Genomic DNA, 27,397 nt, shown 5'->3' on the forward strand with positions numbered 1-27,397 from the left:
AATAATAAACTGTCTGTGAATTCTTCAGCTGGACTTTGGAATTGCACACTTTCTGTATCTCTAACTATACTCAACATTACTGGACTCGGTGAAGAAACCAAATCTATCAGCCCCTGTCACTCCTCAGCTTAAAAGTTTGCTCTGGAGATTTTCACAACTCTTTTAAAATATGAGGAGGCCAAAGTGGGGTAGAATGGCCACATAGTCAACTGAAGTTTTGAAGGCTGTTACAACATCAAAAGGATTAATCTCATTCAACTAGTCCCACTGAGAACCACTTCTTTGACCAATCTGTCTGGGTGGGCCAGGAGAATAATCATGCGGAGGGGCCACGCAAAACAATATGGAGCAAAGGAGAGTGGAAGTGAAATTGGAGAGGAAGTCCTTCAAGATTTGCAGATGTGTTTTTCCAGAGTTTAAACTTAGTAAGTGCCATGGTCATTGCATCACTTTCTTCTGTGAAACACAAAATTAGATATTTCACGCTGTTATTTTTCCATGCAATGAAAACAGGCAGTGGCCAGGGGCTGTCAAGATTCTAAAAGCACAAAAAAAGTTCCTCAAATGTAGCCCATACAACTATATATTTCAAGACTTTTGAAGCCTTGTATCCGACACAAAAATGTTGCACGTTTACGTTTTCAAGAATGATTTGAGAAAAAACACACTCAAACAAATTCACCATCCTGCTTTTCACACTTTTAGGGTCAATGAGACCTTAAGGGGTCTGAAATGCATATGAAACCCAGAGGTTCTCCTTCCTCCTGCTAGGGCTCTCTGATAGTCCCCTGTAAGTCGTCATGCATCATTTCTTCTCTTTCCTTTCCATCCACCTGCTAAGGCTAGTCCCACACTCGCCCTTCTTTAAAAGACCCTGTGGGAGAGCCACTCAGTCACATCAGCTCCCCTTTCTCTCATAAAAGGACTAAATGGGACAAGAAACGCCCGACAAAGCAGAGCAGCCAACCAGCTAAAGTGCAGCGGCTCCTGCTAAAGAGATTGGAGTGTTCTGGAGTAACCCTGGATTTGGCTCTTCTGTCTGACCACAGCATAGACAGTGGCAATAGACTTAGTAGGGTAGAGTGTTTTAAGTCCCCCCCCCCCCTCCCTCCTTCTCCTGAGGTCAGTTTTACTGTCATTTACAATGGAAAGTTGGGAATTAGGGTGAAATAGCTTCTTGTTAAAGTTATTCTCCACAAATTCCTCTCCAGTGCTGTGGAATATGTTCAGCTGTCCTCTATCTCCAATATCTGAGCTAGCTTTGAAACTGTCTTATCTTTCATTTGTAAAACATTTTTTATAGATTTTAGATTTTTTTATAGAACATAGATTTTATTTCATGCAACTGTGTTTAATTAAGTCAGATAGAAGCTTGGCATTTGCAGCAGCCTGGGCCGTAGCATTCACGCAAGTTTCCTCATAGAAGTTGCATACTTAATTTAATGTGAATCATGCCATATCAAGATGTGTTTTAAGATAAAACATTATGTGATGCTTGAGAGAAAGAAGGAACTAATTCTTACCCAGAGGTATGATGCTTAATTTGCTGCTGATGTACAGTACTGTGCAAAAGTCTTAGGCATGTTAATATCCCCACCCCAAAAATGTCCCCAAAAATGGTTTTAAGTCAGTTATTTATATCTTTTGCTGTAGTGTGTCAGTAGGAAATATCAGTTTACATTTCCAAACATTCTTTTTGCCATTAATTGTAATAATCCAGCGAGATTTCTGTATGCACAAGGAATCTGACAACAGCCGGTCTGATCTGATCTCACCATCATCGAGTCCGTCTGTGATTACATGAAGAAACAGAAAAAAATGAGACAGACTAAATCCAGGAGAACTGCGGGAACGTCTCCGAGATGCCTGAAGACACCTTCCTGCAAAGCTACAGTACTGTGAAAAGTAGTGGCACTTGTGTTAAAATGCTGTAAAGTGAGAATGCTTTCAAAAATAAAATCATAAATTGAATTTATTTATGATTTAACTTCTATTAACAAATCCAAATATTTGGTGTAACGACCCTTTGCGTTTAAAACGGCTTTTGTCGAGGTACACTTGCGCATAGTTTTTCAGGTAGCTTTGCAGGAAGGTTTCTTCAAGCATCTTGGAGACCTTCCCGCAGTTCTTCTGGATTTAGTCTGTCTCAGTTTCTTCTGTTTCTTCATGTAATCACAGACGGACTCGATGATGGTGAGATCAGATCAGACCGGCTGTTGTCAGATTCCTTGTGCATACACAAATCTCACTGGATTATTACAATTAATGGCAAAAATAATGTTTGGAAATGTAAACTGATAGTTCCTACTGACACACTACAGCAAAAGATATGAATAACTGACTTAAAACCATTTTTGGGGACATTTTTGGGGTGGGGATATTAACATGCCTAAGACTTTTGCACAGTACTGTAATTAAACAGATGCTTTTAGTCAACAGGAAGGGTTAAAAGCCACATCATACAGTGAAGGAAGTCAGCTTTAAAAATATCTGGACGTTGGTTGTACTCTTGGGTTATGGGCCACACTGGAGGACTCAGAGGCTCCAAAGAAAACATTGACTGTTGATGATACACACCTCATGTAGATGTGGAAACTCTCTCTAACTATGGCAAGTTTTTGAGCCCATTATTCTGAGACTGCACAGATCTCATGGGAGGAGAGACTCAAATATGCAGGGCCCGTATTTTCAGTGTGCTTTATCAGTTTGCTTGAGGTGGAGTTATGGCCCGAATGGTTAGAACTTTTCACATGATGAACTTCCATTTGGGGTGTTCCAGAAAAATTGGGTGTATCTAAGGAATGGTGTTAATAAAATATAGTCTGTTCTTCATCAGGCAGCACTGTGACCTCCTACAATGGATCTCATTGTGCACTTCGAAGGGTAGACCGGCAGCAGAGAAATGTTAGCTCACACAGTGAAAGCCAACATGTGGATAGGTTGGAGTTTGTCCGTTCACCTGCTCACTTACACATGGAATCAGTCCGTCCACTCGCATACTTTCAGGTCAGGAATACTCATTTATTTAATCAAAGGCATCCTTGCAGGTCTATATGATTGACTAATCATTGTTTGCTCCTTAAGTCTTTCAAACTCTTATGTTGCCAAGGGCATCGGCTCCTAAAAGAAGGGAGTGAATAAGCCAGGGAGTGGAAGCTCACAAGTTCTAGATAAGGTGGATGAGGACTCTCAGGTCTCCTCAGTGTTCCTTGGTTGCTCTTTCATCTCTTGTACACTGACAGTTTCCCAGGGAAATCAAAGTCTCCAGTCGGTGGCCAGCCATTATGTTGAGGAAGGGGCCGTAACAATCGCCACAGTTGCCAATTAAGTCAACCTCTAGGACTGCTTAAAGTACAGATTCTGGGAGAAGTAGGGGGTATGGAAAGACTGTTAGAGGTTAGAGGTGTGCTACTTCTGAACTGCGGGCACCTTCAAAGGCATGCTGTTGAAATAAATGTTGTATTTTGCAACAAATTCCTCATGACCCTGTATTGCTTGTAGGGCAAGTATGTATGGCTTGCCCTTGCAAAACTCGCTGCCATGATGATTTTTGTTTTGGGTGCCAGAACATTGTTACCTTTATGGTTTTTGTTGTGCTGCTATATGGTTCCTAGGGTGCTCTGTGTGGTTTTTAGACTGTTGCTATGTGGTTGCGAGGAGGTTTTGTGTGTTTACTAACTGGTTCCTACTGTAAGAGGTTGCTTACTGGTCAAAATAGCCTCTGATATTCTGGTCCCTAGACTTAAATCGGGTCCCTCTTTCCAAGTAACTGGAATTTTTTGCCCATTTTATCGCTCGACAGCCAGCCACATTAGTCTAATTTCTTACAAATATATAAGCACACCTCTCTTCAACAAGTTGCGCAGTTTGAGGTATCATTCCTGTCCGTAGCACAAACTTGTGGGATAACTTACATCACAGTTTTAATACAGTACTTCTTTGGGACTTCTTGAAATCCCTAACACCAAGTATGAGCAATAGTTTCCTAGTTTTTTTTTTTTTTTTTTTAAACATTTCATCATCAATATCACACACTTCACCTTTAAGTACAGTACAGTGTCTGTGCCAAGTAACTCACTGGTACATTTACATGGTGTTTATTGGAATTACACAACTTCAGGTATAGTTACTCAGGTCATCAGTAATTGCTAAAACCAGACACACTGTTCTCCAGAAACATTTATGGGGTGCAGTAAAACCACAATGACTCAATTACAGCTGTGTTGGATTCGCTGGCTCAATGCTCTGACCACAGCACCCCGTCTTAGAGGGAGATCAGAGAAGCAGGGGAGGGAAATCATTCATTATACGGGACTCTTTGCTCATTAGCGTCCCTTTTGTTACTTGCCCTTTCTCCCTGTCGTCTCCTGGTGCCAGGCAACACTGCGGGCAAGAGACTGGCACACCTGCAGTTGCAGTCTCTTTGTGCACGCTGCCAAAGGACCAATCAAGCATGTCTGTCACATCCTTAAAACAGACACACACACACACACACACACACACACACACACACACATACACACACACACACACCTGGGCTAGGCGCTAAACAACATCAGGGCCACCAGCGATGTGTGTGACTGCTTGATGCATGGTGTGTATGTGTGTGTGTGCATGTGTGCAATGGAAGAAGACCCTCTTTGTCCCTTTCTTTCTGGGCTATCCTCTGTTCTTAAAGGTTTATTCATGATATCGTCTCAGTGGTTCCAACAGAGTCTTGGCTTTCTTCAAGCAGACTGTTCATTTAGAAAAGCAGTCTATTGACTATACAGAAGAAGAGTGTCTTTTCACTGCTATCCTCTTTACAGGGTTGTGTAGTTTGTTCATGTTCAGAGAAAAGTCCCTCTCTCTACTGTTATGTCTTTTCAGTAATACACTTTTTTTTTCTGAAGCCAAGCCTGCCTATGCAGTTTTCACAGTTTGGTGCATTCATTGTCTCTTGAAATTGTTGGCAGGACATGGCAGTTGAAATGAATTTACCTTCAACTTGTTCTGATTTAAAAAGAAAGCTTTACAACAGGGCCATAACCCCCATTGACATCGAGAGAGACACATCCCACAGATAATTAGACTAGTGACCAATCAACATGAATTTGTCAATGACCGATTCCCAAAGGTTTGACTGTACATACCCTATATGTAACCCTCTGGTGCTTTTTTGACCAAAAAATGTTACTTTTTTTTTCTTCATCGGAATGGTACGAACTTGGTAAAGGTTATGGCACTTGCTGTGCTGTGTGAACACACACAAAAAAAATCATGGCCATGATTCGAACAGGTTAAGTGGTCCTGAAAAAAATAGTCACACTTGTACTCTTCGTGGTCAAAAATGACCGCATAGGAAAATAATGGGAGACGAATTTCACCTAGTGATAACCTTTGGTACTGCAGCCAAATAAAATCGTACTGAAAGCTAATTCTTTGAGATATCAGGCTCAAATTTTTAACACAACTTGTTTAGATTTATGGCTTTGATTTTCTCACAGTTTTAGAGTAAAACATGTTTTTGAAAAGAAAAAAAAAATAAATCATAACAATAAACGTAAAATTCTGTATTTTTTTTACGTTCACTTTTTAAAACTTTTTTCACTTCAGCAATAATCTGCCAAGTGTCATCTTTGAAAAAAGATCAAACTTAAGTCTGTGCTCTAAAGCATTCAAGATTTACGACAGTTTAAGTTGCAAAAATAAATGTTTAGGTCTATGCTCAAAAAGTGAATAAATGGATTATAAAATGGATTATAAAGAAAATATAATTTAGTACCATAAAATCCCCTAAAAATACAAAATATTAAATAAAAAAACATTATCGAACTAAAATATAGTAAATTCATTTCATTGAAATAAAAAAAAAAAATTCTGTCATTTTTGACCGACACGCGAAGAGGACCAGAGTGGTAAACATAGGAAGCCTGCGAATGATATGAAAATTAAAAATTGTATTCAACTTTAAAATTCAAAGATTGTTTTAAAGCTACACCTCATACACACTTTTAAATATGGACATTTATGTTGGTTTATGTCTATGTATTCTTCATGTCCTGGACCCTTATTTGCACAGTTCCTGGAGGGCCACAGCCCTGCAGAGTTTAGCTTCAACCCTAATTAAACACACCTGATCAGCTAATCAAGTCCTTCAGGCTTATTTGAAAACTGCAGGTGTGTGTGTGTGTGTTGAAGCAGGGTTGGAACAAAACTCTGTAGGGCTGTGGCCCTCCAGGAACTGAATTTGACACCTGTGGCTTAAAGGAAAACTGTATATAAAATCAAAAGTACCTTTTAATAAGATATCTGTACAACATGATGATTTGATTTATTGTGAATAAAATTACCTTAAACCAAAAATGGCATGAAGGCATTTTACTTGCTCGATCAATATCAATATCCATGAAACTGACATTGAAACACTGCTATTTTGGGAACTAGTAGAGGACCGAATCATACCTGATATGATTATGTAATGTAGTGCAGATTATAATCACACATTATTAGTACTTGTCACATGGCATGTTTGATATTATTGTGTTTAAGAGAAAGTTTTCTAATAAAATGAAAACTGTGAAGCCATGCGGTGGAGCGTCATATGAATCACAACTATATAGCCTGCTATGAAAGGTGGGAACAAGAAACGACAAGTCATTTTAAATTCAGTTTATTCAGTCATATCAGTTGCAGTCAAATCCATTCCATTCAGTTAATTTCAGTTTACTGAGTCACATCAATTGATTCAGTCATACATTTGATTAAGTGAAATTTAGTTAATTCAGTTAAACTCATTTGATTCAGTCCTATTAAATGGCATTTTTGACTTGAATAAAATCAGGCCATTTAAATCAATATGCAGAGAAATCTCTAAAGAGCTGAAGGATGCTTCATACCGTAATGGTATCTGGCATTAGCGGTTTGATGATTGAGTCAGTCTGAGTGAGAGACTCTCAGAGAGAAAGACAAGAGAAGGGAAGGGGTGGACATTTGGGGGTGTTTCCTTTCCTCTCCTCCCTCTATCTCTCTCACTCCCTCTCTCTCTCTCAGTGTGAGCCAGGAGCTCTGCGCAGAGAGCCGCTTCTCATTCAAACCTCCACAGAAAGCTAGCGCGGGATGTTATACTGTATGTAGTATGTGCGCCGGAACAAAAGCGGAGTGAGACATAATGAGCGGGCGGGTTCTCAACGGGAAAATGCTGCAGTTTCAGGGTCAGAGAGCAGGACGGACAACACACTATCATCTCTCAAGGTAACGCGAACGTGTGCTGGACTACCTCGGAATCTCAACGCGATTTCTTTATTGTTTCAATACGCGAGAGTTCAGCTGTGTCAGTGCGGTTCTATTGACCAACTGATTTAAAGATCAATGTAGCCTATAGGGTATAAATTCGGTCCAAAGAAACATTATTGTCAAAATAATTTTGCATCAATTGCATTTAATGTGTAGTCCAATTTGCTGCCTAATCGCTCTCGCGGGAGACCGTAATTAATTGATTTTTAAACCTCTCGTTTAATTTCTCACGGATACGCTCATGGGTGTGAGAGACATTCCTGTCTTTGTGTCCGTGAGTTGTGTTAAAGTGTGCAATGTGAATAGTTGCGTGTCACCGCTGGTTTGTGAGTGTATCAGGCGGAGGCGTTGAATGTGAATGAATGGAGGTGTGTATCGGTGCAATGCGGAGGGGGGACAGGCGGATATCTCGCGTCAGGAGGAAGTATTCTCCTATTGTGTGATGACTGTTTGTGGATTGCCTGAAGCGGAGGTTATTCAAACTGTAGAGGACGTGCACTGTGCTTTTTTCTTTACATACAGTGTCTTGCTATAGTGTGCTGCATTCCTCATTGACCTACATAAGAGGATGCGAGTGGGGTGCTGCTGTGAGCCGGTGCTCCACATTTACACGAACTCTGTGGTGGCTGCGTCTCAAAACGTGAGCTGCCTATCTAGACAGAATTTTGTGGCGTTATAGATGTGTTCTAACGCCCTTTTGGAATTCATATTCAAAAGGGGGGCGTGTCTGCTGTCATATAACTAGAAGTGCATGATTTTTTTTTTACAAAGGCCAATAACTAGAGGTAGGCCTATGTTTTTTTTGTTTTTTTTTGCATAAATCATAGATTTACAGAGATAAAGGCTATATGAAACGTTGTTTCACATGTTTCTTCAGTGAATATTTCCAAGGGTGGGCTTTATTTCTAAAAGTTTATTTCTATATAGTCACATACTTCAGTCTTGACTAGGCATACAAAAAAAAAAAAAAAAAAAAAAAAATTCTGTCAAAAAGATACAGTTCTTTAAACACACATTGTCCCATAGCGGGGCGTCTTGCTTCAGCATGGGGGTAAGTTGTCACAATGGAACCTGCTGTTAAAAAGCCTATTACAGACTTTTCAAAATATAAACAGAAAAAAGTATAAATCACAACAGGCAACATACCAAAATGTCAAACCATTAACTTGATAATTTACATAAATATACATATACTGTACATATGTAACATTTTAAAACATAACAACTTCACAGATTTTTTTTTTTTTTTTTTGGGGGGGGGGGGGGTGTGTGTATATATATATATATATATATATATATATATATAATTTTTGTTGTATATAATTTTTAAAATTTAATTGGAATTTAATAATATTAAACGATTTGAAAACAGAGCTCTTTTTCTCAGACTTCTGTTAGTCGGCCAATTCAATTTCTGATCATCTTAAAAAAAATCACAATATTAGACAATTAAATGTCCTGGCCAATATATTTCGTTTATCATTATCAATTACCTTATTTTTGTTCTTACTGCTCAGTCTAACACATCAGGCCACAAGAAACTGCCACAACTGAAAAAAACAACACAAAAAACACTAAATAAACATGACATTTTGACCCCATGTCCGCCCCTTCAGTCAGGATACAGCTATCACTTCTGTTGGCTGCAGTGCTCTTATGCTGCTTCACGTGCTATTGGAAATGTCATATTTCCCACTCCTGAAGTTGTGATTACGAGTTTGTCCCATTCAAGTGCTTTGTCATCAGAAAGAACAGAAATCATGAAGGACACCAGGTTTATTCTTGCCTATTTATTGGGAAAATCTTGTTGAAGCCTAAATGATAGCGTCCCATTGGAAATGTCCTATTTCCCACTCCTGAAGTTGTGATTACGAGTTTGTCCCATTCAAGTGCTTTGTCGTCAGAAAGAACAGAAATCATGAAGGACACCAGGTTTATTCTTGCCTATTTATTGGGAAAATCTTGTTGAAGCCTAAATGATAGCGTCCCATTCATTGACAAACAGTTTGTGGCCCGCCCATCTCAGGAACTTGGGTATCAAAATGATCCCCAAGCTTCCCAGTGGTAAATAAGACAAATCCAATTTTCTAGGAAACTCATATTTACGATAATTCAGATAGCATGTGAAGGCAGCATTAACTAACTTAAAATCGGACCTCTCCCCATGAAATTAACAGACGGTTCCCCCTCTTTCCCCGCTGCCCTTATTGATTTTGACCTTGAAATGCACAGCCCTGTTTTTGCTTTTGAATGGCTGACCCCTTAAATCGACCCCTTATGTAAAGTCATTAGGAACAAAGAGATCAAGCCGTCACTGCTCTTAGCGTTTAGCCATTAATGCAGTGCACAAGTTTTCTTTGTGTCTTTGACAAAGACCAGTTTCTCAACTGGTCGGCCTTATCAATTATATCACGAGTGAGTCTCTCCAAAGTTGGCAGGTTCAACCTCTTTATCTGTTTATTTAAGTTGCTGGGCAGTTTAAAATCAAACAATGGAACTGCCAGAAGGTGATATATGGTCAGGCAGCTGGCAGAGAGTGTCCTTTTTACAGGAATGAGAGGAATTATTGTTTCTGTTATGACTAGTTATTTTTTGTGCTATGCAAAGCACCAGTCTGTTATGCGGTGTAGCTAAGGTTTGCTTGGTCTGGACTTGTCAGTGTTGCCTGAGAAGTCAAACCAAACCTGTTTGACACAAACTGGCTTTGTGGGTGTTGGATATGAGTCACTTAAGGTGTGTTCACACTTGTAGTTCGGTTCACTTGGTTCATTTGGTCCGGACCAAAAAACAACAACAACATGGTCCGCTTAGCATTCACCTTGGGCTGAACCTAAAAGCATAGGGATACGTTAACAACCTGATTGGTTGGCTTTTATGATGCATATTTCACAACAGAACTTACAACATCCAAAACAGTGCTGTGTTCTGGGATAAATGTGCTCGTTGTGTGTGCGTAACCTACATATGATGGTATTTTGACCAGCTGAGAACTCGTGAAGAGCTTATAAATGTGTAAAGGAGTGAAAACAGTGTCAGGAATCCCTCCGTCACACACACAAACGAAGATCTGCTGCGAGGAGACGCGGTTCTGATGCCTGTACCGAACTGTGATGAGCAACATCACTTCGTCTACATGTCTGGTCCGTGTTGCAATCATTTTTAATTCGAACCGCACCAGTCCGCTTGCTTGGTGCGCACCAGAGTTCGGATAGCGTTCACACTTATCCAAATGAACCGCACTAACAGAGCAATCGCACCAGGGTTAATTTTAATCGAACCACACATGCCAAGTGTGAACACACCCTTAAACCTGCTTAAATCAGGTCCTCTTGAGCAGTTGAGTTTTACTGCCCTCGTGGATGAGCTTCCTGCAGTGAACTGTTTGTAGCTACAGGGGGTGGGAAAGGATGTTCTGCTCCATTAAAGCAAATAAGGTTACTACAAAGCTTTTGTCCTGTCTGCTATTGATGCAGACAACATGCTTGTCTGATCATCTCCAACATCAGGTTGAGAACAGCAGCCACAATATCCTGTTTTCAGGGGAATATTTGCTCTGACAGTGTTTTGCTAAATGATGGGACCATTTGTGGTGCATCATGAAATCTTCCATTTGGACACCATTTTGGGGTGATTTGATTTCCATTGATTTTGATTTTTTTTATATGGTAAAAAAAAACAAAAAATATGCATCAATGCATTTTTTTCACCCCTGGTAACTACATATCATGTGTTGAGATGGAAGTATAAATGTATTCCAAGACATGTTGAGATGGCATCTGATTACTTCATATTTGTTTGTTTGTCTCCCAGTTCTACCTTTAAAGTAGATTACTGTAGTTTAGCCTTAAAAGGATTTTGAGTAGTTTTTAAAGGTACTTATCATGATATCACACAGTAAATGGGGTTTAATTCATATGTGTGTGTTTTAATTTACACACTACCGCCACACTATCAAAAATCCAATAAAAATAAAATAGTAATTTTTATAATATTATTACAATATAAAATGTTTTCACAAGTAATTTATTTCTGTGATCAAAGCTGTATTTTCAGCATTATTAACCCAGTCTTCAGTGTCACAAGATCCTTGAAATCATTCTAATATGATGATTTGATAATCAAGGAACAAAAAGAGTTATTATAAATCTTGAATGCTGAATAATGAATAGAATAGAATAGAATAGAATAGAATAGAATAGAAAGTTAAAAAGAACAGCTTTTATTTAAAATATAAACCTTTTTATAATTGTCTTTACTGTCACTTTTGATCAATTTAAAGCATCCTTTCTGAAAAAAAAAAGAAAAAAAAAAAAAAAAAACACTTGATTGGTAGTATTATGTTTTTGCCAGTCCAATTAGTCTGTTGATATTTGGCCATTTTGAGATTATCAAGATTATCTTATCCATTAAAGTGATTTTTTGGGGGTAAAAATTGTGTAAAATTCCGTTTAATTTCAGCTATTTTACGTAAGTCTCATTTTGCCATTGTATTATGTTTATATCTGCATTATTTCAGCCGCTTTGCTCTTATAAACCCCTACTGGTTGGCGAGTTTTAATGGAAATATCAGACTAACAAGTATTGATTGACAAAGCTCCATTATGCTGGTCAAGAATGTGTCATTTCCATGCATTTGGCATTGGAGCATGAGGAACTTGGCAAATCACAAGATTCTAATAACCTCTGCAAAACATTCAAATCGTTGTTATTTAAATAAGCCAGCAGAGTATCTAGACCGTCGCAGGTCATAATTCTTGTTAACCTCAGCAGCACTGGTTCCTCACGTCTCTGCGGATTCGGACTCTCAAGGATTCGTTTTTTGAGTCCATGCCTGTGTATTGTTATGGTGAAGTGCGTGCAGTTGGTCTTCAGCAGCTGGAAGGAGAAGGAGAAGGAGAAGGAGGAGGAAGAGGCCACGCTGGGTTTAACAGTGGCCACAGCTGCTATGAGTTAGGCCCGCGCTTCATTCACTCTACCTCTCTGTCCTCCCCTTTGCCTGTCCCCCTCTTTCAAACCAAAACATTTCCCTCAGCATCCTGGATTCAAACGGGAGTATGTCCGTTAAATCAACCGACAACACTGGAGGGCAGCCATGAGAAACTCGAACTCCAAGAACATGTGAAATACTTGTGATGGAGCTCATTGGTTAAGATGTCCTTCAGGTTGTGATACTGTTCTGAAACTGAAGCTGGAATAAAATGACCTTCCTGACCTTCCCTTCTCAGTTTTTACCATTGGATTTTTGGGGATGTCACATTTGCCAATGGTTAAGAGGACCTATTATGTTTTTTTACCTGTTCAACTTTCTGTGTAATGTCGCTGTTTTGAGCATGAAACACTGTTTATAAACTCCCTGAAACGCCTAGTCTTGACCGGTAAGGGACGTGACATTTCCCAAACACGTTCGAAGCGGTTGACCAATCACAACACACTGGTCCAGCCAACCAATCAGAGCACATTAAGCTTTCAGAAGCAGATGCTTCATGGAGCCAGGAACTAAACAGAGCGTTACTGACAGACTGGGAAGAGAGGTGCTGCAACAATGGAGAATATGGGGAAAATAATGTTTTTTTTTTATTATTATTGTTTTTTTTTTTGTTTTTTTTTTTTACTTTCAAGCATGAAAAGTCCATAAAACAAAATCAAGCAGAATCAAATCCTCTTTAAAATATTGGTCATCATTTTGCCCCCCTGCAAACCCATATTGATCGACCTCTAATATACTATATTTGAATCACATCTTTAATAGATCCTTAGTAAAAGAGAAATCATGATAATAATAAAGAGAGCGTTTTTGTGTCAGGATGCTCAAATCTAAGGATTGGCCTTGATTTTTAAGTAATTCTACAGTGGGAAAGACGTCCACAGGAATAGCTTAGTTTTGTTCATAAGGCCCAGATTAAGCCTTGTCCAAAACCGCCAGGGATTTTCAATAGAGAATCCCCTCTGAGCAGTTTCATTAAGCTTAATCTGGGCCTGGGAAAATGGCCACTAAAATCCCAATCAGCAATTAATTATTGACCAAAACAAGTCTTAATCTTGGTAGCCCTTAAGTGTGTGTGTGTGTATATATATATATATATATATATATATTTATAAAGAGTTCAGATGCAAAAGCCTCTAAGTGCCATCTGAAATTTTCTTTGAGAATGATCATTTTTATCAAGCTCGTATATTTAAATTCAATAATTTCACTTAAATGGCAATGCAAATGACCTATTAATTGTCATTTAAGTGAAATTACTGAACTTAAATATACAAGCTTGATAAAAATGATCATTCTAGAAGAAAATTTCAGATGGCTCTTAGAGGCTTTTGCATCTGAACTCTTCATATATATATATATATATATATATATATATATATATATATATTCTATCCTCAAATTTAAACACTTTGAGGAGAGAATATGTTATGGACAGATCAGCAGAAAATGATTACAGGTGGGATCGTGCTTCAGAACAGCATTAATGAATTACTCACAGACCATAAATTTGGATTGAGTCTCCAGTGTTCTGCTTGCTCAATATTTTTACTTTCCCTGGCTTTCTGCTCTGTAGAAATTGTTGCTTAATACCTTCGAGTCTGGTTCACATGATTTGGGTTCGCAGACATCAACTTTACAGAGTTCAAGAGACTGTGAGCAATGGAACGGACAGTCTGTAGGGGCCTACAGGAAATCCAATGAGAAGATGTGGGCCAAAATGTCCAGCTTACTCATGTTTGTGTTACCAAGCTCGGCGTCATGCTGGTGAATGTTCTGTATATGCAGATTATATTACATGGATGAAGTTAGTCAAAAATAATACCTTTTAAGGATGGGGATGAGTAAGGATGGTCAACTAGTCATCCAACAACCAACAACAGTTAGTTAGGTGAGTAAGACTGGAGTAATGATGCTGGAAAATCAGCTTTGATCACAGGAATAAAATAGAAAAATGTATTAAATTCTAATAATATTTCAAAATAATATTGTATTTTCTATCTAATAAATGCAGCCTTGGTGACAGACAGAAAAAAAAATAATGGTATACCAACCCTAAACTTTGGAACAACAGTAATTCTTTAAAGGGGACGAATGCAATATGGATTTTTATCATCAAAACAATCTCAAAGAGGAGATAGTTAGCATTGTATCTACAGAGAGATTATCTGTAGTTTATTAACCCCCCTCCCCCTCTTTCAGCGGGTTCAAGCACCTCTCAAAACTTACACACATCTGCCATAATCTGGACAGATGGAATATAGTGTCATTATTGGGAAGTTGCTCTAACTTGATATATAATCCTCGCTAATCCCTTTATAAAAAGGCTTATTTGCTTTGCTAGGCTTGCGAAACCAGGCCTGTTATTTTATCTTGTTGTTTTCCATTTTAATACATGCAATGGAAATAATGTCAGGGAGGAAATACATTTCTGTTTTCACATGAAAAGCTGGCCGATCAGATAAATGACTGAGTGCTATTCTCCCGGTGAGAATAGCACTCAGCGTAACACTGTTGGGCCATGGACAGCTTTTGGCAGACAGAGACCCTCTGTGACCTGTCTCCATATGTTTACCATACAGAAGAACATGGAGAAGGTGTCCGTGTCATTTAAAGGTCGTCTGACCATCCATCGGTTTAACTGTCAAACCCCTTTGAAGATGATGCATTTGCAGAAACTGAATTATAATGCATGCATCTTTCATAAGCATCATGCATTTGATAAGCTGTCTTGGTCTTGCGTTGTCAGGCCAATCTGTTCTCCAAAGCTTAGCTGGTTAGGTGGTCCTGCACCCCGTATTGTGGACCATCTGTGCCACCAGTCGCAGCCATTTCTCCGCCCACTCTTCACACACACATACAATTTACCTGCTACAATAGAGACAAATGATGATCAGAATGATTATTAAATTCAAGATCACCGTAATGAGGGATGAATAAGTGGGTTATTGTACAGGGAGATTATGAACAAAGTCACAGGTGGCTTGAAATCAAGGAGGAAAAAGCATACAGACAGACAGACATTATTGTTTTGGTAGTTGACGTATACTTCATCTTTTTAAAATTGTTTTACATTTTATAAATATTTTATTTTATATTACTATTTTGTTAGCACATCTTAATTTAAGGTTAACATTGATGGGCATATTACTTTATAATATTTTTAATCTTATGTTTTTGCCTTTACAAGTCAATTTTAATCGGGTATAGGATTTGACAAGTTGATTTTTAAAAAGTACTAATATTCTAATTAATGGCTGTCAAATAATATGAGCATGCATAATAGTATTTGTAAAATAATTATTATTATTATGTGTGAAATATTTTAAAATGGTATAGCATCACCCCAGGACATCAACTTTCAATAAAAAAATGTTTCATGCCAACTACCGTTTTGTTTATTAACCATATCAAAGTTTTGCAAATAGTGTACTCCTATACTATACACTATCTACTGTACAGATTGCTATCTTAAAAAAAAAAAAAAAAAAAAATCTTGATGTGCAGCCAAGTCTACAGTACACCTGAGCCAAGTTTGGCAGTATATGTTGGCTTTAACCATGCCTTTGTTCTCGCCTGAGGGGACAACTGTAACATTGCTTCAACAATGGTGCATTTCATGCAACAGTGATCATTTTCAAATCTACTTGAACACATTTTTATGTGCGGTGAGAATGACTTGTGTCTTGTGTTTACATGGTAGTTTTAAGTGTTGGACACGCGTGTCGTTTTCGCTCTTAGCCGTCACTCCCTCTGGATTCTGTGTGACCAGTTGCCGTTGATGAAAGAGGATCTGCCACCTGTCATTTGGCATTCCAGTATTTTGCTGGGCAAATTGGGATGGGCAAAGCACAAATTATGCAGAACATGTAGGCAATTGATATATGCTTCTGTATGTGTTGAAGATAAAGGCCATATGCTTCTGGTGACATATTCAGTTACTGGCTAGTGGAGTCAAAACCCTTATATGTTTAAATATGTGTGTATATATTCAGCCTTTTAGTAATATCTTGAAGTAGACTTATTTTCTCTGAAATGGAAAAAGTGCACAATGTTAGTTGCATTTATGTTGACAAAAAATTATATTGAATATGATATAAATATTTGATACACCACCTGGACCTAAGTCATGGTACTGTTTATGTGTCATTTATATTATTTTTAAACCAAATCTATAGCTTTTTTGGGATTTAAATTGTGTAATTTGAAAATAGTTGAGGACCCAAGATATACACCTGAGGAACACCACATAAAAAACACCAAGTATAGACTGTTCATTGTTGTCCATTTGTGTTGTCCATGTGTACTTTTTGTATTTGATGTAAGTGTGGACAGATGCCATGAGAAAACTCATTCTTACTACCCCTAAACCCCCAAATTGCATTTGAATAGCACTTGGATACCTTCTTTAGAAACACACTATTGCTGTTATCTGCTTGCCTTGCATCCATGCAATTAAAGTTAATGTTTGGTGTAAGGTGGAGGGGAATGGGTAGGAGGACGCTTTATCTTCAAATCACTCTCGGTTTTTTTTTTTTTTTTCGTGTTTTTTTTTTTTTTTTTTCCTAGCTGGCGGGGCTCGGGCTCTCTGCAATTATGGCGCAGCCTTGACACAATGTTATTGTGTTTTTTGAGAGCCCTGTTCTGGGAAGGGAGGACAGATAGAGGAGTGCGCTTCAGTTGGAGAAAGATGGCTCTAACAGCACTAGCGTAATTAGCTCAGCGGTGTCTGTCTATTTGACTGTCTTTTTATTTAGCTTTGAGAACAACTGCGCTTGCACATTTCTTTCTCGTTTTTTACAGACAGAATTCAGTTTGTTTTGTTTTCTAAATATGTGTACTGGATGTGTATGTTGATTCACTATATATCACTATATATCTCACTATGATGGTAAAAAAAAAAAAAAAATACTTTTAAAGAAATACAAATTTACCTAGGCATATTTTGAATAATCTTACACCTCACTCAGACATGCATCACATCATGGAAGTAAATAGTTTGTGAACGCAGTTTCGTGTTGACTTTAAAGCTAAATAGGAATCCTGTGCTCCATTAGCCTTTTTATAATCCTTTAATCTGAGGTTACAGTATTTTGTGTTATCAGTGCTTTTTAAGCCACTTCTGCTTCTCATTAGCTTTTTTTCACCTGAACTCAAGCCCTATGAGGTCCATCTGGTTTAAAAAAAAAACAAAAAAACAAAACAAATTCACATCCAATGACACCATGAACAGGGCTGGCCAGGGGAACACAGCATCTCCAATAGGTCGCTGTGCTTATCTACATTTTCCCCTTCCACAGAACAACATCAAACAAACAGTTTTAGTCTGGTTTATCGAAAACCGCATGGTGTCTTTGGCATGCCTTTGAAGAGAGCCCTGCGACTGTGGGATGCTGTAGGTAAATCCGAGCTTTTCAAGGTCTCCTCGCCCTCCTTTTCCACATTACCTGCGGCAGAAATTCTGCAGGGAGGCTCTTTAAAGTGACACCTTCGTAAAATAAATCTAGATCACACAGATGAGATGTTCCCTGTGATTCAACTCATACATCATAGCTGTCGAGTTGACAGGTTTGCAGAAAGATTGTAGTGTTTTAAGTTGCACATATGGCACCCTTGCAGTGCATCAAAGCAAAAAAAAAAAAAAAAAAAAAAAACCAGCTGCCAAATGAGACGTCGCATCTCACAAATATTCCCAGCTGTAGAGGTAAACACGACATCCAGTTCAACCATCATGACACACTGCTGTCATCTCAGGAGATGAGTATTTTGAGGGTAAACACAGAGCTTGTCGCTTGAGGTGTTTCAAACAGCCCTGAAACCTGAACCCTGATCATTATCGCTCATAAAGAGAGCATCAGTGTTTCACCTCGGGGCTGGCCGTCTCACAAAACAGCTCAACGTGCTTGGATATCTTATAATGACAGACTTCTCAGAATGTGCCGCTACTTAATCCAGTCTTTAGGTGTCACTGGGACATCTGAGGAATTTAAAGCATCTGGAAAATGAAGACTGGACGTGGAAATGGAGGGAAAGTGTGGAAACTGTATTGTGTTTTGTGGATGAGGTTCAAAGGCCATTATGACGTATCAAAGCCACTGACAAATTGTCTGGAATAATTCGACTTTTTTTTTTTTTGTTTAACTTCAGCTTTCAAAGGTTATTTTAGTTTTAGTTTTTATATTTTAGTTTTGTTTTATGTTTTTGTGTTTTATTTGCTTTGCTTGGTTTTTGTTTTGTGTTTTGCTTTGCTTTGTGCTTTTCTCGTTTCTCTTTTTTGTTTTTTAGCTTTGCTTTGTTTTTGTTTTGTGTTTTTTTTTTTTTTTTTCTCTTTTTTTTTTTTTTTTTTTTTTGCTTTGCTTGTTTTTTGGTTTGTGCTTTGCTTGTTTTTGCTTTGCTTTACTTTTTTTCTTTCAGGTTTTTTTTTTTTTTTTTTTTTTTTCGTGTTTTGCTTTACAGATTTTAAAACAGGGCTATGCAGTTTTGGGAATTTCTTCGCTGTATTCTCGCTTTTTGCTCGCAGGTTTCTCTATAGAGCTCCCCCTACAGCTTCGGAATAGATATTTGACAATATTTGGCCCGCTGGCCCAAAGTTGCAAGGGTGGTTTTTCGGCTCACAGGCGCTTGGGGGGTGCGAGATGACCACCATTCAACCCGAAAAAAGTCATATAACTATTCCAATGACTCCGAAGCTGTTCGGTTAAGGAAAAAAAGTTACTTAGTTCACCTTTAAGAGATGTAATATTAATAGAAAATATTTGTCTGAGTCTTATTTTCAAACGCATGCAATACTGTCGTCATGTTAGACCTTAAACAACATTAAACACTTTGATGGGGCCATATGTCTTTCTATTAAATTCAAAAATTCAAGGGAACCAGCAGTGAATTAGTTGTAAGGGAACATTGCAAAATGAAGAAATGCCATCCCTAAGTCAGCTGTTTCAGACAGACTCTGAAAGATGAGAAGCCCCTGTGATTGTGTTTCTTGTTCTTATATAAAGACAGCAGTTACATAACTCACATTTTATCTTCTAGGAGCCGTTCAGGTTCCTTTGTGACACAACAAGCTTATCAATTGTTGCTTCTGACTGGAAGGGCTTCAGCTGTCTTTTTTTAGCATATTTGCTCAGTGATGTGAGGATGGCCTTATCACTTTCTCAGGGTTTATCAGATCCTGCGTGACAAGATGCGGTCTTATCTCAAAGGCACCTTCCATTCTGGAGCATTTGCTTCCTGATACACCAGGATCAGACAAAACCAGATATCCTTGTGAATGTTTGATGAGATTCTGAAATACATTTAAAGTATGAAAAACATCCAACGTGTTAAGTTACTCTGAAAGGAATATGGATCATATGTAGGAATGTGGATCATCTCCTACTCTGTGCTCATAGCAAGTGGTGCCACTTACATGTGCACATACACATCATTTTCAGATCATGGCCTTTATTCGCAAAATAGGTGTCAGTAGGCCCCATATATACTGGAAAATACCTTTATGCCTAGCAATCATCATATTTCAGATAAATTGAAGAAATAATCTACTGTTTAATTCATAATCATTCCGGAGAGCGATGAAAGTGCTTTATTTTAATGTATGCAAAAACATAATCTGTCCTCTCTTCAAGAATGTGTTGCTTCCGTCGCTTAGCTTTTGAAACTCAGTAACACCCAGAATTACTTTCATTTGGATGTGCACAGATATAAATGAGTATTTCAGTTACAGTAGATTATGTGAAAAAGGTGTTTACATTACAAAGGATTCAAATTAATACAGACATATGCCAGATGTCTTACTCTGAAACTGGAATATTGGCTTAATCAGGTTAATGTGTTTACATGATACATACATAATCAGAATATGACCAAATTCTGATTAACATAAGAATATTCATGTGCATGTAAACATGGTCATTGAGATGTATCAGTGTGAGATCACCATGCCTGAATCAAACTCTGTCTTATTAATAATCTGCTTATTCACATTATAATTTTTTCCCTGAAAGCCACTTATAAGGGTAGTTAACAGGGCTTGACATTACCTTTTTTTGCTCACCAGCCACTGTGGCTAGTGGTTTTCCAAAGTTAATAGCCATTTAGCGTTTTCACTGGCCACAATTTTGACATCGATACCATGGGGGAAAACTGCCATATAGATATTTTTAATCTTATCTCATAATTTGCCTGCAGGTGTATTATGCTGCTGTCACTATAAAACCTGACGCACAGATCCATTATACTGTTACACATGCATTTTCTTTCTCTGTTTATGTTTTTTTAAAACAACTGACTGTGTTAACGTGAATATTTGCCAAGAGACCGGCATTTTGACATTATTTTCTGTGTATTTGACTGTTTAAGCACAATAAGCAGTGCAAATCTGCAGGAAGGAGTAAAATTATGCGCAAAACGTGCAACCCCACGCCGAAATCCAAGCCCTGTGTAACACCAACAATATTTATCCGTAGCAAATGAAACGAGTGAGTGAGGGGAGGCGGGTTTGCGTGTAACTCGCTGTCGGAGAGATTGTAAGAAAGTGCAGCGGGTATCGTCTATCTATTATGTGGGGTATTGGAAGCATTTCAGATATTTCAGGATCGATATGTATCGAAAAATCTATTTTTGACTAGACTTAATTGCAGTTAGCTTATTATTTCAGATGCCTACAGACTACAATTGAAAAATGTAAATTATTTATAAAATTCAACCCGCCAAAGTGAATGCGTTACACGCCACTGCTGAAATACACATGCATTTGGCGGGTGTTAATGTCAAGCCCTGGTAGTTAGTATTAATCTCAACAAAACCAGGCATGATTTATATTTCATGACCATTTTCTGTCCTCTATTTGAATTATCATGTCTGTTTTTCACACTGTCTCTTTAAGACCTCTATGTAAATGACCTCTGTTATGATTGGCTGACATGCGTGTAGTGGCGTAGTTCACATGGCAGGCAGAGCTGTTGAATCCTAAATAGTTAAATACTAAATACCTAATGATATGTAAACGTGCACAGTTATGGTAATGTGCACACGATTGTGATAGTTGTCATTATCATAATGATTTGTTTTTGCACTTTAGTTTTCATAAATAGTCTAGATGGACTGGTGAGGGTTGTGTAGATCAATGTTCTACATAGTATTTCTTCTAAAAGAGCAAGAAAAAAATGTTTTCTAAGATAAGTTTCTATTAAGCAGTTAATTAATAATTTAACTGCTTTGCATACGACATTAATAATTAATCATGACCTAATTATGACCTGGATCAGTACAGTGATGGTATTTCTTATGTTTTTTTTTTGCAGTTGGGATGAAAGCAGCTCCATCAGCAGCGGTTTGAGTGACGGTTCAGATAACCTCAGCTCAGAAGAGTTCAACGCAGGCTCCTCCCTCAACTCCCTGCCAACTACTCCCATTGGCTCCCGCCGAAACTCTGCCATTGTGGTAATTCACTTCTTATTGGATTGAAATATTGCTCTCACAGTCTGCGTTTGTGCTTCAATGTTTGTCAGTTTTGGCTAATTTCTGACACACGATACTGGATCAGTCGAGCCTGAGCACACAGTACTTACTGCTAATGGGATGAATGTGTTACAAACCGCTAACCGCTTTAGAGGGAAGGAGTGCACACTGACTCAGTCAATACTCATCTGAAATCTAGCACTACATAGCACAGACAACACAGTTTATCCCACCCAAACACACTGATGCGACTCTTCCCTGGCCAAGAAGTCTTCAGGGAGTTTCTGGTTTCGTTCTCAATGATGAACTCCCATGTAGTGTTATGCACTCAATCCTCTGTGTGTGAATGTGTGTTTGTGTTGGTTACGATTTGTTGAAGACCACACTGCTTACTGGTTTAGTTTCAGCCATTCAGGCAACCTAAAATCACTGTTTCTTGGCGCTTTGAGAAACATTTGACCACATTATTACTGTTACACAGTGCCACAGTGACTGTTTTCATTTTAAATGTCATTACGTTGGTCAGATCAGACACCATGTTTAAAAGAATAGTTCACACAAAAAAGAAATCTATATGTCGATTCAAACGTGAATATTGTTTCTTTTTGAGGGGACTTATGAGAAGCTATGAGGTACAGTCAAAGACTATAGAATAACACAAGACGAGCATTAGCTTGATCCAGCTTGAAAAATGCCGTTTTCTATCACGATTGAAGCGTTTAGAAACAAAATTTATGAGACAGTTGTTGTCAGATTTCATTGGTGATTTCAAATGTGAAATTTAATCATATGACGAACCGTTTTGGAGAATTTGAAGTTTCCCCATTCAAAAAGTTGTTTCAAAGATGGCCGCCGAGTGAAATGACTTGTCTTAAAAGGACTTTGCTACAGTGCACGTCGATTCTAAAATATAGAAAAATATATATTATACCTTTCAAAATTTTGGTGTCTGTCTGACTGTAAGTCTCTTCTGCTCACCAAAGTTGCATTTATTTGATAAAAAAAATACAGTAAAAACAGTAATATTGTGAAATATTAATACAATTTAAAATAACTGTTCTCTATTGTAATATATTTTAAAATGCAATTTATTCCTTCGACCAAAGCACAATTTTCAGCATCATAATTTCCAATGATTTTTTCAGAAATCATTCTAAAATGCTGATTTGATTCTCAAAAAACATTTATTAGTATTATCAATGTTGAAAACAGTCGCACTGCATCATATTTTTGTGGAAATTGTAAAACATTTTTTCAAGATTTTCTGATATATTATCTGATATATAAAGTTCAAAAGAACATAACAGCATTTATTTGATCAATTTGAATCTGAATACAAGTATTAATTTCTTAAAACAACAACCCTGACCCCAAACTTTTGAACTGTTATATATTTCCTAGAGTTTCCGGAAAATATGTGGACCATAGAGCTGAAAGCAGAAATTATACGCTTTACTTTTAAGACAAAAAGGCATAATGAATCAAAATTCTTTTTACATAAAGACACTATCTTCTATACTATAGAAAGCAGTCAGATAAGCAGTGTAAACTGTAAGGACGGTGTCGCTCTCATCCCGTTCTAAACTTAAACTTTGCTGGACCCTTTCAAAATCTTCTCCATCAAACAGATCTCAATGTTCTTCTACACCCCCCTCAGACTTTCCCCTCCTCTTCAGTTTATTGTACTCATGAGGAACAGTCCTCGGCTTCTTTCTTGATCTGACCCACACGGCTGTCTTTGCCAGAAGAAGGAAATGACATGTCAACATCACAGTTATACAAACATCGAAGTTCAGACAGGTTTAATTGGTCAAGTATGTGAGCTTGCCCGTAGCCCATAATTCCTAAGAAGGGAGCAGACATTCCTCAAATGACATCAACCTTTCACAAAGGCTTATTTACATTTAATAAAGCAGGTATGCCCCTCCACTGAGCTTCTCCTTAAGCCGGACACGGTCCATTAAACCTGGGAACATGGTCAGACTCACTCCTCTCACTTTAAATTACAAATCAATTTCACGAAGTTAAGGAGTTGTTAAGTCTTGTTAAGTGTCTTCGTGGTTTTATTACTTTATTGTTTGGCAGATAATACAACAGTCTTAAAGGTTGTAATTCTTTCATAAATCTCATTGCTATAATGTAATATAATATATAGACCCCCAATATAAAATCTAGATTTTCTTGGCAACACTTTATGATCATTTTAAACGGAAATATTAAACATTATCACATTATATAATGCGTAATATCACACAACTTTTCATATCCTATACCATTCAAAAGTTTGGGTTCAGTATTTTTTTTTTTTTTAAGAAATTAATACTTTTATTCAGCAAGATAATTCGCATAAAATTCATCAAAAGAGACAGTAAAGACATTTATAATGTTTTAACATTGACATTTATAATGTCAAATTCTATTCATCAAAGAATCCTGAAAAATACGTTTTCACAGAAAAATATGAAGCAGCGCAAATGTTTTCAACAATACATTTTTCTTGAGCATCAAATCATCATATCAGAATGATTTCTGAAGGATCATGTGACACTGAAGACTGGAGTAATGATGCTGAAAATTCAGCTTTGATCACACACATAAATTACACTTTAAAATATAACACAATATAAAACAGTTCTTTAAAACTGTAATAATATTTCACAATATTACTGTATTTTTAGTTTATTGTTCATGCAATAAATGCAGCCTTAGTGAGAAGTCTTCTCTAAAAATATATATAAATATACAAACTTTTGAAGAGTACTTGAATTTATTTGAAGTGTTACCAGTTAACTAGCCTTTACTTTTACCATGTTGGTTTCACTTCTGCATTGCCTGACTAAAAAATGCTAAAAAATAATAGTATAAAATACATATCCAAATTTATTTTCCCGTTCACTGTGGTATTGCTGATTGAAAACCCTGGAAATCTGATCATTTAATGCAAATCAAGTTTAAAATGAAAAGTTACAAATGTATGTGCTGATATAACGCTCACACCTTTATGTATAAAATCAAGTAAACCAGTGACAATGAGAAGCAGAAAGATAGAGCCAAAAGTAAACAGACTGCCGTGGAAACACTGCTCTGATGTTCTGATGTGTGTCAGCGTGTGTTACTTCTCTTCTTCTCTTCACGGCTCGTGTTGGAATGTGACCACAGTGCATCTCATAAAGCAGAAATGGACTCTGAAACAGAACTTCCATGTTTGGTGTTTTGAACTGACGTTAAAATACTGTTTCTTCCCCCCTCGTCGTGTGCTGGTTTTAGAGTACTATATTATGTTAAACTACTTTTTTTTGACAAATAAACACACAAAACTAAAAAAATTAAGTTTTTTAAAAATTAAGTATATGTTCCTTGAGGATCACTTATAATGTTAATAAAGATTTTTTCCCCGCAAAAAACAACAAATATGCTAACACTTTACAATAAGGTTCATTATATAACATGTGTTAGCCTCATGTCCCCCTGAGACGAGATATTTCTGTATTGCGTGTCTGGAAAAAAAACTCTGATGACGCAAAAATCGTCATTTTGCGTCATCTGAGGCTTTTTTGTCCAGAGGCGAGAGACTACAGCCAGTAGGGGGAGCTAGTTCCGCATGTCTTCAACCCGCCCATAGGGGGATCTCACGATTAAACGGCGTCTTTTCAGTTTCGAGTCGACTAGTAGCCTAGTTGTATCATTTCTTCCGATACTGCCCTCTGTAACCGGTAGGCGTGGCTTGGGAGTGGCCTCGTAGGGCAGCGAAGCAAGTGCATTCTGGGAGTTGTTGTCTTTCATCCACATGAGCCAAAAATACATTTTCTCTATGCATAGAAGGCACCAACTTCTAAAATAATTCCCATTTCTACTACATAAATGACCCAATTTAAATACACATTCATCTTTCCAGCGGTGAAATATCCCTTTAACATTGACTCTCCCCACAGCTGCGCACTGATGCAGAGAAACGCTCGCTGGTTGAAAGCGGCCTCTCCTGGTACAGCGAGGAGGGGAAGGCTCAATGCCGGAACGAGGGAGTATACGAAACGGGCAGCCTTAAGGCCGAGTCATCCAGCAAGTGGAAAAAGAGCAGATCGCAGGATGACGCAGCAGTCAAGGGTGAACTGAGGAAACCGCAGACGCTCGGCCACCCGCCCAGCGGACTGAAGAAGAGCCGAAACCCTCCTGTAGGAGTGACCTCACCCATCTCGCACACCTCACAGAGCATGCTCAAAGTGCCAGGAGGTTAGTGATCTCACACACTGACACACATACAGCTGATGGTATGGAAAGACACCCTAAAACATGTAACACATGTCTTCAGATTACCATCATTCCTGATGTTCCAGCCGCTAAATCTTCCCAAACACAGCCAACGAACGAACAAACAGGTCACATATTGCAATAAAATTAATGCATATATGTCTCTTGGTATCGGATAGGGATGCAATAGGCTATATATCTCACCAGCTTTTTTTATTTAATATTTAAAAACAATATAATTTAAAAACATTATTATTAATATTTAAAAGCACTAATAATTAAAAAATATATATATATTTTTTTTTTTCTAAATGGATATGCATTTTTCATTAATTTTATGATTGATCCTTGCATTCGGTGTATAGTTTTTTATTTATTTAGACAAAATAATAAGGAATTTTTATATCAAATATTTAATAGAATTTATCAGCCATAACATGAAAATAATGATCAGCATATCATGCAGAATTTTAATATAACACTCAAGATATAACACTCACACTTTTGATTTGAAATTATTATTTTTTATTTCTAATTTGAAGCTCAGTCTCAAAAGGTCTAAAATTTGCTCTCCATGTAATTTCATTGTGGTCTAGACAAAACAATCAAGATATTAAAGTAATCTCTTTGGTGATTTAAAGTTATCGTTTGAGAGTATTAGGTGACCTTTGAGTCAACAAACCGTGAAGTGATTACAGAGTCCAGTACCAATGGCTTTGACCTCATCTAGAAACAAAGGCACTCTTCTTATCTGCTTCATCATTGAATGCAGCCCTCTGTCTCAATGGCAAAATCAGTTGATGGCAGTTAGTGCTGGATCATTAGATCCAATGCAGAGCTCCAACAAAGCCTGATTCTGCCGCTGGCATGGGGAGAAACAGAAAGAGAGAAAGACGCCCTGTTCGTCTCAGTGCTGGAGTGGAGGGTTGGCACCAGGTCTCGCCAGCTGTTGTCCTCCACCCGGGCAGGGGGGTTGGGTAGGGACATGTAACAGCTCTTGAAACCCTAAATCACCCAACACCACCCAGTATTCCTCTTCTTGTGAATGCATCACCCTCTTGGATTGGTTAACACCCAGTTAAGTCGCCTTTGCAGTTTACAACCACAGATTTAATGCTTTAAATCAAAAGAGATACAAGAAACCAGTTGATTTTTTTCTCGGACATTTAATGCCACTTTGCACCTAGAGATAGATAGATAGATAGATAAAAAGAGAGAGAGGGAGAGAGAGAGAGAGAGAGAGAGAGAGAGATAGATAGATAGATAGATAGATAGACAGACAGATAGACAGACTGATAGACAGACAGACAGACAGACAGACAGACAGATAGATAGATAGATAGATAGATAGATAGATAGATAGATAGATAGACAGAGACAGACAGACAGACAGACAGACAGACAGACAGATAGATAGATAGATAGATAGAT

General features: G+C 37.8%; 1 protein-coding gene across 1 annotated transcript in view; it reads left to right on the plus strand.

The window, feature by feature from the left end:
- The window catches only part of nav1a (neuron navigator 1a), a 138,830-nt gene that overhangs the window by 72,503 nt on the left and 38,930 nt on the right, over positions 1 to 27,397 (plus strand). Inside the window, 2 exon segments of the mRNA XM_079848548.1 lie at positions 21,562 to 21,700; positions 25,651 to 25,948. Of these exon segments, the coding sequence (XP_079704674.1) occupies positions 21,562 to 21,700; positions 25,651 to 25,948 (437 nt within the window).

Source organism: Squalius cephalus, assembly GCF_949319135.1.
Source record: "Squalius cephalus genome assembly, chromosome: 18".
Lineage (NCBI taxonomy): Eukaryota > Metazoa > Chordata > Actinopteri > Cypriniformes > Leuciscidae > Squalius > Squalius cephalus.